General features: G+C 33.4%; 2 protein-coding genes across 2 annotated transcripts in view; both read left to right on the forward strand.

The window, feature by feature from the left end:
• Positions 1 to 288: 288 nt before the first annotated feature.
• On the forward strand, positions 289 to 9,520 carry chmp4ba (charged multivesicular body protein 4Ba). The gene is made up of 5 exons (XM_073851541.1): positions 289 to 635; positions 3,594 to 3,771; positions 3,892 to 4,006; positions 5,330 to 5,450; positions 7,860 to 9,520. Exons 1-5 carry the CDS (start codon positions 452 to 454, stop codon positions 7,922 to 7,924), a joined length of 663 nt encoding a protein of 220 aa, XP_073707642.1. The 5' UTR covers positions 289 to 451; the 3' UTR covers positions 7,925 to 9,520.
• Positions 9,521 to 11,386: 1,866 nt separating this feature from the next.
• The window catches only part of ahcy (adenosylhomocysteinase), a 20,394-nt gene continuing 14,426 nt past the window's right edge, over positions 11,387 to 17,354 (forward strand). The window contains exons 1-3 of the mRNA XM_073851989.1: positions 11,387 to 11,524; positions 14,625 to 14,815; positions 15,068 to 15,143. Of these exons, the coding sequence (XP_073708090.1) occupies positions 11,497 to 11,524; positions 14,625 to 14,815; positions 15,068 to 15,143 (295 nt within the window). The 5' untranslated portion in view covers positions 11,387 to 11,496. The remainder of the gene's footprint in view (positions 11,525 to 14,624; positions 14,816 to 15,067; positions 15,144 to 17,354) is intronic.

Consider the following 17,354-nt stretch of genomic DNA (forward strand, 5'->3'; position numbering starts at 1 on the left):
ACGGGTTTGTTGCAGCTTGTTTAATGTTTATATATACTTACGACCTATAATAATAATAATAATAATAATAAATATTAAATACGTTGTCTAATAGCAATTTTGTATTCACGGTTATAAAACCTTACATTATAGTTTAAAATTAATTACATTTAATAAAATTTATCAAAATTTATTTTATGTCTATCGAACCCCCCTGGTAATATTAATAACTGTATAATATGATGTTTTTCTTACAACCAGCAGAGTGGAGACGCTCTATGCGTCATGACGCGAGTCATGTTCCTGTGACGTGATGATGTCATGCGGCCTGGGTTAGAGAGGAGGAAGCAGTGAAAACAACAACAAGCCTGTTGGGTTGGTGACAGATAGAAGCCACACTGAGGTGACCTGTCTAGACTAGTAGTCAATAACCAGTCTAATATCAGTCCTTGCTTGTCGTCCCGAGGGCAAGATGTCTTTGTTTGGGAAGCTGTTTGGTAGCAGTGGCAAAGGGGGTAAATCTGCAAGCCCCCAAGAGGCTATCCAGCGACTTCGAGAAACAGAAGAAATGTTGACCAAGAAACAAGAATTCCTCGAGAAGAAGATCGAACAGGAGCTTGTGACAGCCAAGAGAAACGGCACGAAGAACAAAAGAGGTGAGCGATGAGCTGAGGTAATTTACCTGGCATAGATTAGCTGGTTAACTCAGGTTAGGTTGGCACTGGGGTTTAACTTGGCGTTATTTTATGTCGATCTGTTATTCAAAGAAATGTATTAAAACGTGTGTTGGAAGTGAAATAATATAATTAATGGACAAATTTACAGGGGTAGACTTTTACTAAAACACAAGCTAAGAGCTGTCATACACAAAATTGATATGGAATTATCTATAAAGCGATCAATTTGCTTTATAATCGGATTAATTCTTTTGGGATGCTTGGGATAGACAGATAAAATGTTGTAGCTCTCCATCAGTTCACATTTGACCTACCCTGCTACCCATGGTAATGACAAACATGTGGAGTTGAGGTCAAAAGTTTACATACACCTTGCAGAATCTGCAAAATGTTATTATTTTAGCAAAATGAGAAGAATCATACAAAATGCATGTTGTTTTTTATTAAGTACTGACCTGAATACGATGTTTCACATTAAAGATGTTTACATATAGTCCATAAGAGAAAATAATAGTTGCATTTATAACCATTACTATTATTACCATGTTCAAAAGTTTACATACACTTGATTCTTAATACTGTGCGGTTACCTGAATGATCCACAGCGGTTTTCTTTTTGTTTTGTTTTGTGATAGTTGTTCATGAGTCCCTTGTTTGTCCTTAACAGTTAAACTGCCTGCTGTTCTTCAGAAAAATCCTTCAGGTCCTACAAATTGTTAGATTTTTCAGCATTTTTGTGTATTTGAACCCTTTCCAACAAGGACTGTATGATTTTGCGATACCTCTTTTCATACTGAGGGACTGAGCAACTATTACTGAAGGTTCAAATGCTCACTGATACTTCAGAAGGAAACACGATGCATTAAGAGCCAGAAGATCAGGGTAAATTTAATTGAATTTATTTTGTCTTTTGGGGAACGTGTAAGTATCTTCTGTAGCTTCTGAAGGGCAGTGCTAAATGAGAAAAATAAAATCTGATATTTAGGCTGATATTTTTTATTACGTTCAAAAGTTTTCACCCCTGGCTCATAATGCATTGTGTTTCCTTCTTGAGCATCAGTGAGTGTTTGAACCTTCTGTAATAGTTGCATATGAGTCCCTCAGTTGTCTTCAGTGTGAAAAGATGGATCTGAAAATCATACAGTCATTGTTGGAAAGGGTTCAAATACACAAAAATGCTTAAAAACCAAAGAATTAGTGGGGCTTTCAGGTAACATCATTCAGGTAACAACCCAGTATTAAGAATCAAGTGTATGTAAACTTTTGAAAAATTACAGGGTAATTTTTATTAATTCAACTATTATTTTTTCTTGTGGACTATATGTAAACGTCTTTTATGTGAGAATAGTGGGCAGTTTAACTGTTTAGGACAAACAAGGGACCAATGAACAACCATCACTTAACAAAGTATGGATCATTCAGGTAACAACACAGTATTAAGAAATGAATCAAGTGTATGTAAACTTTTGAACGGGGTCATTTTATAAATTCAACTATTATATTTTCTCTAAATAACATCATTAATCTTTTAGGAATTTTAGCAAAATTGTATGTTCACAAGTCAAAACTAACAGTGATAAGATATACTTAAAAACACTTTTAAACATAAAAACACAAAATAAGAAAAAATGCTTCTTTTTTTTTAAATGATTGTTGTTGTTTTTTCTTAATTTGGCATTCTCTGAAGTGTTAAATAATCCTCTCTACTTTTTCGTTCTGTATTTGACTGTTCAAACTGCCCATCTGCTCAAAACCTGGAAAAAACTTGTTGTTTTAAATCCTGCTTTGTCATGCTTTCCACTGAGTGCCACTTCCAGGCCTTGCAAATATTATGATGTAATCCAGTTATGAAAAGTATATTTGTAAGTCTGTTTTTTCTATCCCATCGATCCTACTAGAGTTGTCCAAATCCAGAAACAGCTCCATAAATAATTTCAGGGCAACATAAGGACCACATTAAGGAGCCGTCTAGGTTGTGAGGCCTGTAATACAACTCCACATTTAAAGTCCCCAGAACAGAGGTAATCAATAATTGATCTGATTATCCTATGAGGGCTGCTAGGACACGACGGATTACGGCGCTGACTGCTAGGGGTGCTGGACTGATGTTTTGTCATAGTTTGCCATTCCAGTGACTTCATGGAAAAAGTGTTTAATGTGCATGACCTTTGTGTCAGGTGATGTCTTTAGAATGCCTCCTTTGAACGTGCACATGACGTAAGAGTCTGTTGAGCGTTTTATTGTATTGTAAACCTGATAGATTGAGGTTACATTCCATACATTGCTCAAACACAGCTGCTGTTTTATCCTCTGCATGTAAATTGACAACTCAAATCATTGTTTTGTCAGTGTTTAAAATTAAAATCTGTAGTAAGTAAAAATGCAACATGTTTAGGTACACTACCAGTCAAAACTTTTTGAACCGTAAGATTTTTAATGTTTTTAAAGAAGTCTCTTTTGCTTACCAAGCCTGCATTTAATTGATCCAAAGTACAGCACAAACAGTACAATTTTGAAATATTTTTAGTATTTAAAATAACTGCTTTCTATTTGAATATATTTTAAAATGTAATTTATTCTTGTGATCATTGTTGAATTTTTAGCATCATTACTCCAGTCTTCAGTGTTACATGATCCTTCAGAAATTGTTCTAATATGCTGATTTGCTGCTCAAAACTATAAAATATAGTGCTCAAACCACACTGGTTAACAGCAGGACTGGCAGAGGACTGAGAATGAATAGCGCTTGCTGAGGTAAATCCTAATTGAAAGAAGGGGGGTGTAAATTAAATCAATTAACTCATAATTACAAAGTGTTCTGTTTAACTATTTTAAATAAAATCACACTTAATGATATATAGTACTTGTTTAGAAGGTTCCAAAATTCTGTTATTTGGCACTGTAATCCCATTTATCTTTCTTTCTGTTTCGAAAAAGCTGCATTGCAGGCCCTGAAGCGTAAGAAGCGCTATGAGAAGCAGTTAGCTCAGATTGATGGCACCCTTTCTACCATCGAGTTCCAGCGGGAGGCGCTAGAGAATGCTCACACCAACACCGAAGTCATCAAGAATATGGGCTTTGCTGCCAAGGCTATGAAAGCTGCCCATGACAACATGTGAGTAGCTTCTTTTCTTTGCTTTTACTCTCTTTGAGTTTATAAGGTCATAATCAAGATTAGTACTAGTGCAAGCTATTGTGATTGACATGGGATATATATCTTCATTTGTATGTTCAGGGACATCGACAAAGTGGACGAACTTATGCAGGACATCACAGAACAGCAGGAGCTTGCACAAGAAATTTCAGATGCAATCTCAAAGCCTGTTGGGTTTGGGGAGGAATTCGATGAGGTAAGATTAACACAAGCAAACTTCAGAGCCATGATGAAGCTTCACCTGCTGAGCTTTTGAAAAATTGTCAAGATGTTTACATCCGCTGTTTAATTATAAGGTGCTCAGGAAGGCATATCATCACATTTTGTTACAAATGCTCATGTAGCAACATCATAGATCCGCTTCCTCATTGAACAAAGAATTTACTCACCCCATGTCACCCAAGATGTTCATCTTTCTTTCTTCAATCGAAAAGAAATTAAAGTTTTTGAGGAAAACATTCCAGGATTTTTCTCCATATAGTGGACTTCAATGGGGATCAATGGGTTGAAGGGCCAAACTGCAGTTTCAATGGAGTTTCAAAAGGCTCTACATGATCCCAGCCGAGGAATAAGGGTCTTATCTAGCAAAATGATTTGTCATTTTCTAATAAAAAAATGTATATACTTTTTAACCACAAATGCTCATCTTGCACTAACTCTACGATGCGTATGCATTATGGTTAGTTCTTCCTCTGTGTACTTTGGTTCAAAAAGGTAGGGTAAAAAACCTAAAATTGTTGTTTTACCTTTTTTTGTAAAGGGTGTTTGACTTTCTTTGCACGTTCACTTTGTAAATACTTGGTCAGTACTTCAACCTATGTCAACGTGAATACATAATGCGTGTAGTCAAGCTAGTGCAAGACAAGCTTTTGTGGTTAAACAGTATATCATTTTAATTTATTTATTTATTTATTTATTTTTTATTTTTATTTTTTTAGAAAATGATCGTTTAGCTAAATAAGACCCTTATTCCTGGGGCTGGGATTGTGTAGAGCCCTTTTAAGCTGCATTGAAACTGCAGTTTGGACCTTTAATCTGTTGATCCCCCTTGAAGTCTGCTATATGGAGAAAAGTCCAGAAATGTCTTCCTCAAACAGCTTAATTTTTTTTTTTCATCTTGGATGACATGGGGATTTTAATTCTGGAGTGAACTAATCCTTTAAAGTCAGTAACACTCACAAAGGCAGCATTTATTTGACCAAAAATACAGTAAAAACAGTGATATTGTTATATATTGTTGCAATTGCAATCCAAAAATAACTGTTTTGTATTTTAATATGCTTGTGATGTCAAAGCTGATTTTTCAGCATCATTACTCCAATTCAGTGTCACATGATTCCTCAGAAATGTGTTGCTCAAGAAACATTTTTTATTACTTTTTGTATTGTATTATATAAATGTTGAAAACAGTTGTGCTGAAAGCAGGCTGTATTCTTTAATTAATAGAAAAATGTATTCACTTTTGATGATGAATTTAATGCAGCCTGGCTGAATAAAAGTGTTTCTTCTTCTGTTTTAGGATGAGCTGTTAGCTGAACTAGAGGAGCTGGAGCAGGAAGAGTTGGATAAAAATCTTCTGGAGATCGGAGACAATGTACCACTGCCAAACGTGCCCTCTACATCTTTACCTGCCAGACCAGGTACTAAACACACATATATTCACACACATGAAAGTCTCTTGATATTATCTAGTTTTATTTTAGACAGTTGTAGTTTTTTAGTTTTTGTTCTAGACAGCATATGCATTTGAACTGCATACACTACCGCTCAAAAGTTTGGGATCAGATTTGTAATGTATTTTTAATTCGTTTTTAATGCGTTTATTTGATCAAAAATACAGAAAAAAATGCTATATTGTGAAATTATTACAATGTAAAACAACATTTAATATGCATTAAAAATCTAATTTATTTCTGTGATCAAAGCTGAATATTTTTAGCATCATTACTCCAGTATTCAGTGTCACATGATCCTTCAGAAAGCATTCTAATATAGGCTACTGATTTATTATCAATGCTGGAAACAGATTTTTTTGGACATTTTTTCAGGATTCTTTGATGAATAAAAAGTTCAAAAGAACAGCGTTTATTTAAAATAGAAATCTTTTCTAATAATATACACTACTGCTCAAATGTTTGGGGTCAGTAAATGTTTCTTTTCTTTCTTTTTTTTTTAAAGAAATTAATAGTTTTATTCACCAAGGATGTGTTAAATTAATACAAAGTGATACAATGCATAGATTTACATTGTTAAAAAATTATTTTGAATAATTGCTGTTCTTTTAAACTTGTTATTAATCAAAGAATTCTAAAGGGTTCCAAAAAATATTTGGCAGCACAACTGTTTTCAACATTGATAATTCTTCATATTAATAATTCAGCATATTAGAATGATTTCTGAAGGATCATGTGACACTGAAGACTGGAGTAACAGCTGATGAAAATTCAGCTTTGCATCACATGAATAAATTATATTTTGAAGTATTTTAAAATAAAACCCATTATTTTATAACAATTTTGTAACAACATTTGGCAGTATTACTGTTTTTTTCTGTATTTTTGATCAAATAAATGCAGTCCTGATGAGCATAAGAGACTTCTTTTAAAAACATTACAAGTCTTACTGATCCCAAACTTTTGAACGGTAGTGTAAGCCGATGCCGAAAGAAATTTGTTGTAGAAACAGTTTTCACTCAGAAATCGCTAGTAACACTTTACTTAACCTTTATGTATAATGCATTTTAAAGGTATTCATAATATAGGTTGTGATGCATTATGTATTTTTATAAATATTTGTAACCAAAGTTAAATTGAATTATTATATGTAATGGTTAGTTTGTCATGTGTTTTAATGCATTATACTTTCTAAAGGAATAGGTAATATAACAAATTTTTTTTTTTTCAGAAAATCGTAATCTTTGTATTATATTGTAAATTCAAACAGTAGGATGTTACTTCATGTTACTAATAGTATGTTTCTGTTAGTTAAATCATGACACAGTCAAAAGTTTTTGAACAGTTAAGTTTTTAATGTTTTCTTTAAAGAAGTCTCTTCTGCTCACAAAGCCTGCATTTATTTTCTCTAAAATACAGCAAAAGCTGTAATATTGTGAAATATTTTTACTATTTAAAATAATTGCGGTTTATTTGAATATATTTTAAAATGTTATTTATTTCTGTAATCAAAGCTAAATCTTCAGCACCATTACTCCAGTCTTCAGTGTCACATGATCCTTTAGAAATCATTCTAATATGTTGATTTGCTGTTTAAGAAACATTTTTTATTATTATCAATATTTAACAGTTGAGTACATTTTTTTTGGAATTTTTGATAAATAGAAAGATCCAAAGATCAGCATTTATCTGAAATAAAAAGCTTTTGTAAAATTATACACTGTACCATTCAAAAGCTTTGAGTCAGTATAATATATATATTTTTTGGGGGGGGGGGGGGGGGGGGAAGTGATAGAAATGAATAGCTTTTTTTTTTTTTTAGCAAGGATGCTTTAAATTGATCAAAAGTGATGATAAAGATGTTACAAAAATGTTACAATTGTTACAAAGGATTTCTACTTCAGATAAATGATGTTCTTCTGAATTTTCTATTCTTCAAAGAAAACAAAAAACTGTACTCAGCTGTTTTAAACATAATAATAAATGTTTTTGAGGGAGGAAATCATAATATTAGAGTGATATCTGAAGAATCGTGTGACTGGAGTAATAATGCTAAAAATTCAGCTTCGAAAATCAGAAATAAATGACATTTTATAATATATTGAATTAAAAAAAAGTTATTTTAAATAGGAAAAAATATTTCAACATTTTACTGTTTATGTTGTACTTTAGATCAAATAAATGCAGGCTTGGTGAGCAGAAGAGGCGTCTATAAAAAACTAAAAAAAATCTTCCTGTTCAAAAACTTTTGACTAGTAGTGTATTAAAAAAGTTCTGGTCATTCTGATGCTGCAAATTGCTCCCTTAGTCTCCTACAAATGTGTTTAAAATGGCCTTGTATTAAATGCAGTTCTTGAATATCTTTTGTAAATGCAGCGAAGAAGAAAGAAGAAGAGGACGAGGATGACATGAAAGACCTGGAGGCATGGGCTGCAAATTAATGCTCCCAAAAACCCATACACACTATACAAGGCATAAACCTCACTCCGATACCTGTTACTAAAGGACCTGGAAGGACTCAGTATGTTACAGTATGACGTCTTTGTGTCTAATATAGGTTAAAATATAAACAAAAACATAAATGCAACTGCTCAAAAAAAAAAAAAATCTCCACCAGGCTTACGGTCAGCACACTCATCTAAGCAAGTCTGAGACTTTGCCTCATTTCTCCTCATCTCTGGACAGTTCAGACATGAAAAAGGCTTGTTGTAGATCAGTGTTTTTGTGTTTGGCACTCCATTACCTGTCAAAGTAGTCTTATAACTATTCAAACGTCCATCACGAGGAATCCTCCGCTTGGTCTAAGAAACCAATCCACATGGAAACCCTTTGCACGCAGGGGAAAGTGTCTGTAACGATCTGTTGTGTTTTCGGAGAGTTCGGATGTGGTATATTACGAGTTTGTTTGTTCTGTTAAAAGCACTGTAAGCCCTGTTTGATTCTGTGCATTGAGCATTTCAGTGCAGGTGCTTCCCTCATATGATATCCGCAGTGTCCGCGGGACGTCTTACATCAGCACATAGGCTTTATGAGTACAAGACTTGCTCTTAGTTTCGGGACTGAGGTGGGTATAAAGGTTTCCGGATCAAGTTTGAGTGCTGCTGCAACTGTACATAGCATCTCTTTTTAATGGCATGGCGGTTTACGGTCTCTTCACTCAAGAAACGTGTACTGTATTTGAGATATTTCAGAAATACTGGCTCGTGATTCTAAGATATCGTTACACTAAAAGTGGTTTCTTGAAATGAGTGTTGCATTAGAGAAAAAAGATGTCAGATTGTCGTCTTATTTTTGAGGCGTGAATGCATTTAGACAGATTTGTACAAGGACAGACTGCACAGATTAATTTAATATCATGCTTTATTTTGCAGAGTGTATTAAGATGTTAGAAATACAGTGATTTTGTTCATTTTCCTCTCTTGAGAGTCTTTAAAACATTTGAGTATTGACTATTGAGAGGTGAGAGACGCACTAAACACGTAACTTTGTTTATTTATCAGACTTGGAACGTTTCATTTACATTGTTTAGTGTTTGTTTGTCCTTTTGACACTCGTTTATGTTGTCCTCTGCCTTTCAACCTTACACTCACATTAAAGTTTTGCCAAATTAACACCTCTCTGGATTTTTCTTTGCGCGGTAGATGTTTCTTTGCGTTATTTGCCTAATATTTCTTTATTTATCCATTTCAAAGCTTTAGCGTTCACCTTAAAAATGTGTTTTGTCTATTAAATATTAAAGATGAATTTGTAGAAATAGTATGTCCAGGCGAGAGGACAGAAAGTATGGGTCCATTTTGTGCAGAGACACCAGTGGCATATATTATGGTGCTTTTACGTTTCTTTTTTGCCGTGGAAAAAAGTCAGGAAATTAAGACTTTGAAGCAACATGCCGTCTGTAGTCATGCAAACTGATTTGTACAGGTTGTGAAAAACGAAGCTTTAATACATTTGTATGTTTTCATTATCTTGTAGGTGCTGAATTGTTATACCATTATCGTTATAAGCTCACTTATTGTTATTAAAATATTTTGACTGAGTCTCTAGTAGTCTTGGTACATGACATAAAGGGCTCAACTAAAATGAGGCTTCACAATAAGAACACTTATCTAAAAGTGTGCAAACACCTTGCAGAATCTGCAAAATGTTATTTATTTTTTCAGAATAGGAGGGATCATACAAAATGTAGTACTGACCTGAATAAGATATTTCACATAAAAGATGTTTAATATAGTCCACAAAAGAAAATAATAGCTGAATTTATAAAAAAAATGACCCTGTTCAAAAGTTTACATACATTTGATTCTAAATACTGTGTTGTTACCTGAATGACCGTTCAAGTCTCACAAATTCTTTGGTTTTTCAGCATTTTTGTGTATTTGAACCCTTTCCAACAATGACTGTATGATTTTGAGATTCATCTTTTCACACTGAGGACAACTGAGGGACTCATGCAACTATTACAGAAGGTTCAAACACTCACTGATGCATTAAGATCAGGGGGTGAAAACTTTTGAACGGAATGAAAATGTGTACATTTTTCTTATTTTGCCTAAATATATATATATTTTAATTTAGTAATGCCCTTCAGAAGCTACAGAAGGTACTTGCTTGTTTCCCAGAAGACAAAATAAGTTACGTTTACCCTGATTTTCAAATTCCAAAAGTTTTCACCCCCTGCTCTTAATGCATTGTGTTTCCTTCTGGAGCATTAGTAAGCATTTGAACCTTCTGTAATAGTTGCATATGAGTCTCTCAAAATCATACAGTCATTGTTGGAAAGGGTTCAAATACATAAAAATGCTGAAAAACCAAAGAATTTGTGGGACCTGAAGGATTTTTCTGAAGAACCGCGTGCAGTTTAACTGTTCAGGACAAACAATAGACTCATGAACAACTATCTCTAAACACAAAACACACAAAGCTGTGGATCAAGTGTATGTAAACTTTTGAACATGGGCATTTTTATAAATTCATCTTTTATATTCTCGTGTGGACTATATGTAAACATCTTTTATGTGAAATATCTTATTCAGGTTAGTACTAGATAAAAAAAAATAACATGCATTTTGTATGATCCCTCTTATTTTGCTAAAATAACTAACATTTTGCAGACTCTGCAAGGTAAATGTAAACTTTTGACTTCAACAAATAAATGTGCTGTTTGTAAGCATGAGACTTTCAAAAGCATTAAAAAACCCCAAACTTAGTTTAAGTAATAATCTACCTCAACACTTCAATGCAGATCAGTCAGTTGAACAATTCTGACCTCCTATCATCCACTAAAACATAATAATTGTATGATTGACAGGGTGTTTAGTAAATCTGTCAATGATATGTAAATCTTCAGTCTTTCAGGTTTCATTTCATCACACAAACCAGCCAATTTTCAGATATGAGGTTAAACACAGGGCGTATTTTCAGGACATATTGAATGGACTTTACACAGGGGGGCCTAGTGTTATCCAAATAACTCAAAATAACCCCTGTTTGACTGAAAATGTTCATGATGATTGTAATTTCTACGGCCTTTATGGGGGAAAAAATATTTCTTCATTACATATGTATTTTTATACTGGAAAATTGGAGACGTTTTAAATTTAAATACTTGTTTAAATTTTTTTTTTTTTAAATCACCTTACTTCTCAAGCTCACATCCGTCCTCATGGTGTTAAATATTACTAAAACACAAAAGTCAGGTGAAACTTGTACTCGTATATTAATAAAGATCTCCACATTCCAAATCATATTACACACCTTCAACAATCGTGGATTCTCATTGGCTATCGTGGGATCTAAAGAACACGCCCACTATGGTTTATTTAGAGGGATAAGGCGGGGCATATATCGGCCAATGAGTGACGAGAGTCTGGCATGATCTCATGAATATTAAAACTACCGGTTTGTACACAGTTATATTGAAGTTCACATAACAAGTTACCTCCTTCTGCACTCAGGTCCTCAACCAGGCACAAGACCAGCCCACATCAGGCTTACCTAACGACAACACACCAAAATGTCAGAGAAGCTTCCATTCAAAGTTGGTTAGTATAAGTTTATTTGATTATTCACGTTATCATGGGCAATGCTGTTCTGCACAAAATCACGCAATCATGCTTTTACCTCAAATGCTAATTAGCTAAATCCACTATGCTGATTTATTATGAACTTTCGATAAAGCATACGATTCTCTGCAAAAGGGTTGTATTTCGGAACGAGCAAGCATGAATTGTTGTAAAGCTTTAGTTGCTAGTGCTTATGTATCACATGGCATAGAAGGCGTCATTGTAGGCGCTGCCTTGAAAGAGAAGCACTATTGCGTTAAATCACTGTTCCCCCATAAAATCTCTGTTTATGTGTCTAGTTTATTATTACAGCCATTTTGTGCTTATTCACAATGTGTTATATATGATTTTATGTGTAACACTTGTCAAGCAAGCTAGCGTGGTTACATTCGGAAAACGTGAAGAAGAAAGTTTGGAAGTTGTAGTTTTTTCCCTGCACTGTAGACGCTCCAGCGTATGCGTGATCCTCCATTACTGAACTACAATTCCCATAATGCAGTTGTCAAACGCGCCGCCACTTTTAGTGAATCGCAGTCATTCATTTTTCGAATCGATTCTTTTGAACAGTTCGGTTCATAAAATGGCTCAGGTGCTCTTTACGTCATCACGTGGACCCTGAAACCGCGACATTAATGCGTAATAAGTTTCTTTTTATAGTAAGCAAACCATCGAATGTAGTCATTTAGAGCATAAATGTGACCCTGGACCACAAAACCAGTCATAAGTGTCCATTTTTGATGTATACATTTATAAATGCATTTTTTTATACATTAAATCTGGAATCTGAGGGTGCAAAAAAATCAAAATATTGAGAAAATCGCCTGTGAAGTTTTCCAAATGAAGTTCTTAGCAATGCATATTACTAATCAGAAGTTTGTTTTTTGATGTAATTATGGTAGGAAATTTCCAAAATGTCTTCATGGAACGTGATCTTTACTTAATATCCTAATGATTTTTGGCATAAAAGAAAAATGTATAATTTTTACCCATACAATGTATTTTTGGCTATTGCTACAAATATACCCGTCTTACTTAAGACTGGTTTGTGGTCCAGGGTCACAAATGAGATTTGAATGTGTTGAACAATATTAAAATGAATTTACAGGCTGATTAGTTAATTTATTAAAGTATTTGCACTCTTTTATAATTTATATATATATATATATATATATGTATATGTTTTATAAAACTAGCTATGTTTCGTTTGCCTCTTAAAAAAATCTGTTATATAAGTCATAAACATTCCCAGTTCGTATCAGTGTCGTATCAACATCGGTGCACTCCAGATGCTTTTGTAAATCAGTTCAGTTGATTCTTTGAAAAGCTCCAGCTCAAAAGAATGCTTCCTTCTGGTTTTTTAATGACTAAAAATAAAAATTGTGCTCTAAAATGTGTACTTAAGACAGATTAAACACACCACGTTTCTATCTTCACTGTTTATTTTACGTTGCGTTTAGTCACATGTCAGCACAGCCAAGCTAACCGGACTTGGCACCTGTCCCTCCGGCATTTGCAGAGTCTGTTGTTGTTTTTCAGCAAACTTCTCTGATGTTCTCCCAGACCAGATAAGGCTCAAGTAATTCAATAGTAAATCCAGCTGGACTTTAGTCCATAGTCTTCAGAGTTCAGAGTCATTCAAAATCAGTTAATCAAATGTCAAAGTGCACCAGTACTACACACTTATTTATTAATAACCCCTTCTGAAAACATCTTACAAAGCTCCCATGGTAAATGGGGAAAACCTGGAAGTCAGATAAATTGGAAAATTATGAGATTAGTCAAAAAAAAAGTGATACAATTGGGAAATTTACTTTGCTAAAACAGCATCTTCATGTTAAACTAAATAAGTACTCTGAATTGTTGCCTAGATCGTGTTGTAGATTTGTGGTCTTTTCTCATTAAATACCATTTTCTTTTGTAATTATGCATTTGTTTGACTGCTAAATACAGTACTAGTCAAAAGTTTCTGAACAGTAAGAGTTTTAATATTTTTTTAAAGAAGTCTCTTCTGCTCACTAAGCCTCAATTTATTTGATTGAAAATACAGAAAAAGCAGTAATATTGTGAAATAGTTTTACTGTTAAAAATAACTGCTTTCTATTTGAATATATTTTAAAATGTAATTTATTTCTGTGATCAAAGCTGAATTTTCAGCATCATTACTCCAGTCTTTAGTGTCACAGGATTATTCTAATTGGCTGATTTGCTATTTAAGAAACATTTATTATTATTATCAATATTTAAAAAAATATATTTTCAGGATTCTTTGATGAATAGAAAGATCCAAAGATCAGCATTTATCTGAAATAAAACGCTTTTGTAACATTATAAACCAAACCATTCAAAAGACTTTTTTTTTTTTTTTTTGAGAAAGAAATTATAGAAATTAATACTTTTATTTAGCAAGGATGCTTTAAATTGATCAAAAGTGGGAAAAAAACAAAATGTTTTTTATTTCAGACAAAATCAGATTATTAGAATGATTTCTGAAGGATTGTGTGACAGGAGTAATGATGCTAAAAATTCAGCTTTGAAATCACAGGAATAAATTACATTTGAAAATATATTCAAATAGAAAGCAGTTATTTTAAATACTAAAAATATTTCAAAATTTTACTTTTTTTCTGAATCAAATAATAAATGCAGGCTTGGTGAGCAGAAGAGACTTCTTTAAAAAAAAAAAAACATTACAAATCTGCAGTGGTAATAATCCTAGTAGTAAAATACAATTAGTCCAGACTAAGAAAATGAATATCTTTTGGGTTGCCTATGTTTAAGTGTGCATATGAAACCAAGCACCATCTCCTCAACCAGTTCAAAACATGTTAGGTATGTGGTATTAGGTATCATCTGTTGAATTCCTCTTCTAGATGTCCAAATATGAGACTGACCCTTCAAACACTGCTTCAACTTGCATGTTATAATGCAAATGTATGTCTCTTGAGACTTGCTGTTACTATTTAACTCTGCTCTCAGATGCCTGAGCCAATCTTTGACCATTAAATGTAATAATTCTTTAAGTTTCCTGAATTTAGCATTTGTTTTATGCATAATCTGTTGTCATTTTCTCTCTGTCCAGCTGATATCAGCCTGGCTGAGTGGGGACGTAAAGCCATCGACATAGCCGAGAATGAGATGCCGGGTCTGATGAAGATGAGGGAGCTCTACGGCCAGACGAAACCTCTGAAAGGCGCTCGCATCGCAGGCTGCCTGCATATGACTCTTCAGACCGCTGTGCTCATTGAAACCCTGACTGCCCTCGGAGCTGAGGTGAGGATGCAAAAGCAAAACCACTGAAGAAATGGTTGATACTTCAAAAAATATCTTCTAATTCTACTTCTAGATGCCTAAACCTTGCAGTCTGTTTGAAGTGCATTGCTCCTCTAATCCCCTATTTCCTCAGTCAAACTGGAATTTCCCAACCCAAGGCTATATTTTGTCCTAAAAGTAATGAAACTAATGTAGGAAGTCTGTACAAGTCACATGACTTCATTCTTTCTCCTTGATCTCTGTCTGCTCCAGGTTCAGTGGTCCAGCTGTAATATCTTCTCTACCCAGGATCACGCAGCAGCAGCCATTGCTAAATCCGGCGTTCCAGGTAACAGGTGCTGGTGTGCTAGACTGTCGGTGCGGCTCTGCTGTAATCCTGCCCACTGTTTGCTCTAAAGCTGCGCAATCGCATGTAGATAAGAAGAACTCAGAGTTTAGAGACACATCTAGCTTAAAGCATGTGCTCCATACTGGGTAAACCTAGAATCGGCACAGATGGGTTTAATCTTTAGATTTGACGCAACATTTTTGAAGGACTAACATGCAAGAGCGTGCGAGACAAAGATAGCTTAATCGACTTCATTACAGCTTTTAGCTGATGAAAGACTTGTCCCATGCATTTAAGCACTGAAACCTTGAAAGGGATACAAGCTGAATGATTTTTAGTGTTAAACATTTTTAAAAAGATTGCAAAACCTTTATCTAACAACATCAAATAGATGTTTAGCCTGTGCTTTTCCAATTTTACATGTAAAATGTCTATCCTAAAAAGTCTCTTCTTAAGCAGCAGTGCTCCAATAAGCATAACATGAACATATTATAATAAAAAAAACACTTCCAGTCAAAAGTTTTTGATCAGTAAGATTTTATGTTTTCAAAGAAGTCTCTACTGCTCACCAACCCTGCATTTATTTGATCCAAAATACAGCAAAAGCGTTAATATTGTAAAATACACTATTTACTATTTAAAATAACTGTTTTCTATTTTAATGTATTTTAGGATGTGATTTATTCCTGTGATCAAAGCTAATTTTTCAGCATCATTACTCTGGTCTTTAGTGTCACATGATCCTTCAGAAAGCATTCTAATATGTTGATTTGCTGTTCAAAAAAACATTTTTACTATTATTATTATTATCAATATTTAAAACAGTTGAGTACATTTTTTTCAAGATTCTTTGATAAATAAAAATGATCCAAAGATCAGTGTTTATCTGAAATAAAAAGCTTTTGTAGCATTATACACTATACCATTCAAAAACTTGGAGTAAGTTTCTTTTTTTGGGGGGGGAGTAAAGATAAAGACATTTAAAGAATTCTATTTCTGAAAAAAGCTGTTCTTCTGAACTTTCTATTTCTCAAAGAAACCTGAAAAATTTGAGCAGCAAATCAGAATATTAGAAAGATTTCTGGAGGATCATGTGACTGGAGTAATGATGCTAAACATTAAGCTTTGATCACGGAAATAAATTACATTTTAAAATATATTCGAATAGAAAACCGCTATTTTAAATAGTAAAAATATCTCTGAGTTTTACCATTTATGCTGTACTTTGGATCAAATAAATGCAGGCTTGTGAGCAGAAGAAACTTTTTGAAAAAAACATTAAAAATCTTACTATTCAAAAACTTTTGACTGGTAGTGTGTATTGGGTCTGTTTTAAGTTAGATTAAATAGTTTATCAATACTTTTAAGTATAGAATGAACTCTAAATATATTTATAATCAGCATGTCACTTTTTTCTGCTCTCTTGGCTGGATTTGTTTTTGACTGATCTCTGCATTATGAGATTGCTTTCTTCACAAAGGATAAGCCTTAATGCGCTGCTGCCGTGAGAACTTTGCCTTAAGAAGGTATTTTAGTTAGCAGTGTAATTATGCTGACAGCTTTCTATAATCGCTTTCAAATCAGGAGCATGACTAATGCATTCAAATGCTGCTTACTAGCTCACTAGGTTAGCGAACAGAGTCATATATTACTTTTTCCTTACATAAAAAGTTAGTTTCGACACGTATATATTGGTATACATGGTTTTTGACACTAAATTACAAATGCAGGTTCTAGGTTTGAATTAGTGGTAATGCAGAGTTATTTTGATTGGGGAAAATGTTCAAATATTTATAAAGGCACAGTATTATATGATATCGCAGTGACAGTAGTGTGAATAACATGCACGTCTATTTAAAATAGGGGGTCAGTAAAATTTTTGTTTTTAATATTTACAAAAAAGTCTCTAATGCTTACCAAGACTGTATATATTCGATCAAAAATACAGTAAAAACAGTAATATAAAGAAAAAATATTATTGCAATTTAAACAGCTTTTCTATTTTAAAATATAATTTGTTCCTGTGATGCAAAGATCACATGATTTTTCAAAAATCATTGTAGTATGCTGATTTGCTGCTCAAGAAACATTTTTTTTTATTATCAACAATGTTGTGAACAGTTGTTTTTTATTACATTTATTTGAACTAAATCTTTTGTAACATTATAAATATTTTACTTTCACTTTTAATTTAATGAATCCTTGATAAAT

The sequence above is a fragment of the Garra rufa genome, chromosome 12 (assembly GCF_049309525.1).
Source record: "Garra rufa chromosome 12, GarRuf1.0, whole genome shotgun sequence".
In the NCBI taxonomy this organism is placed as follows: domain Eukaryota; kingdom Metazoa; phylum Chordata; class Actinopteri; order Cypriniformes; family Cyprinidae; genus Garra; species Garra rufa.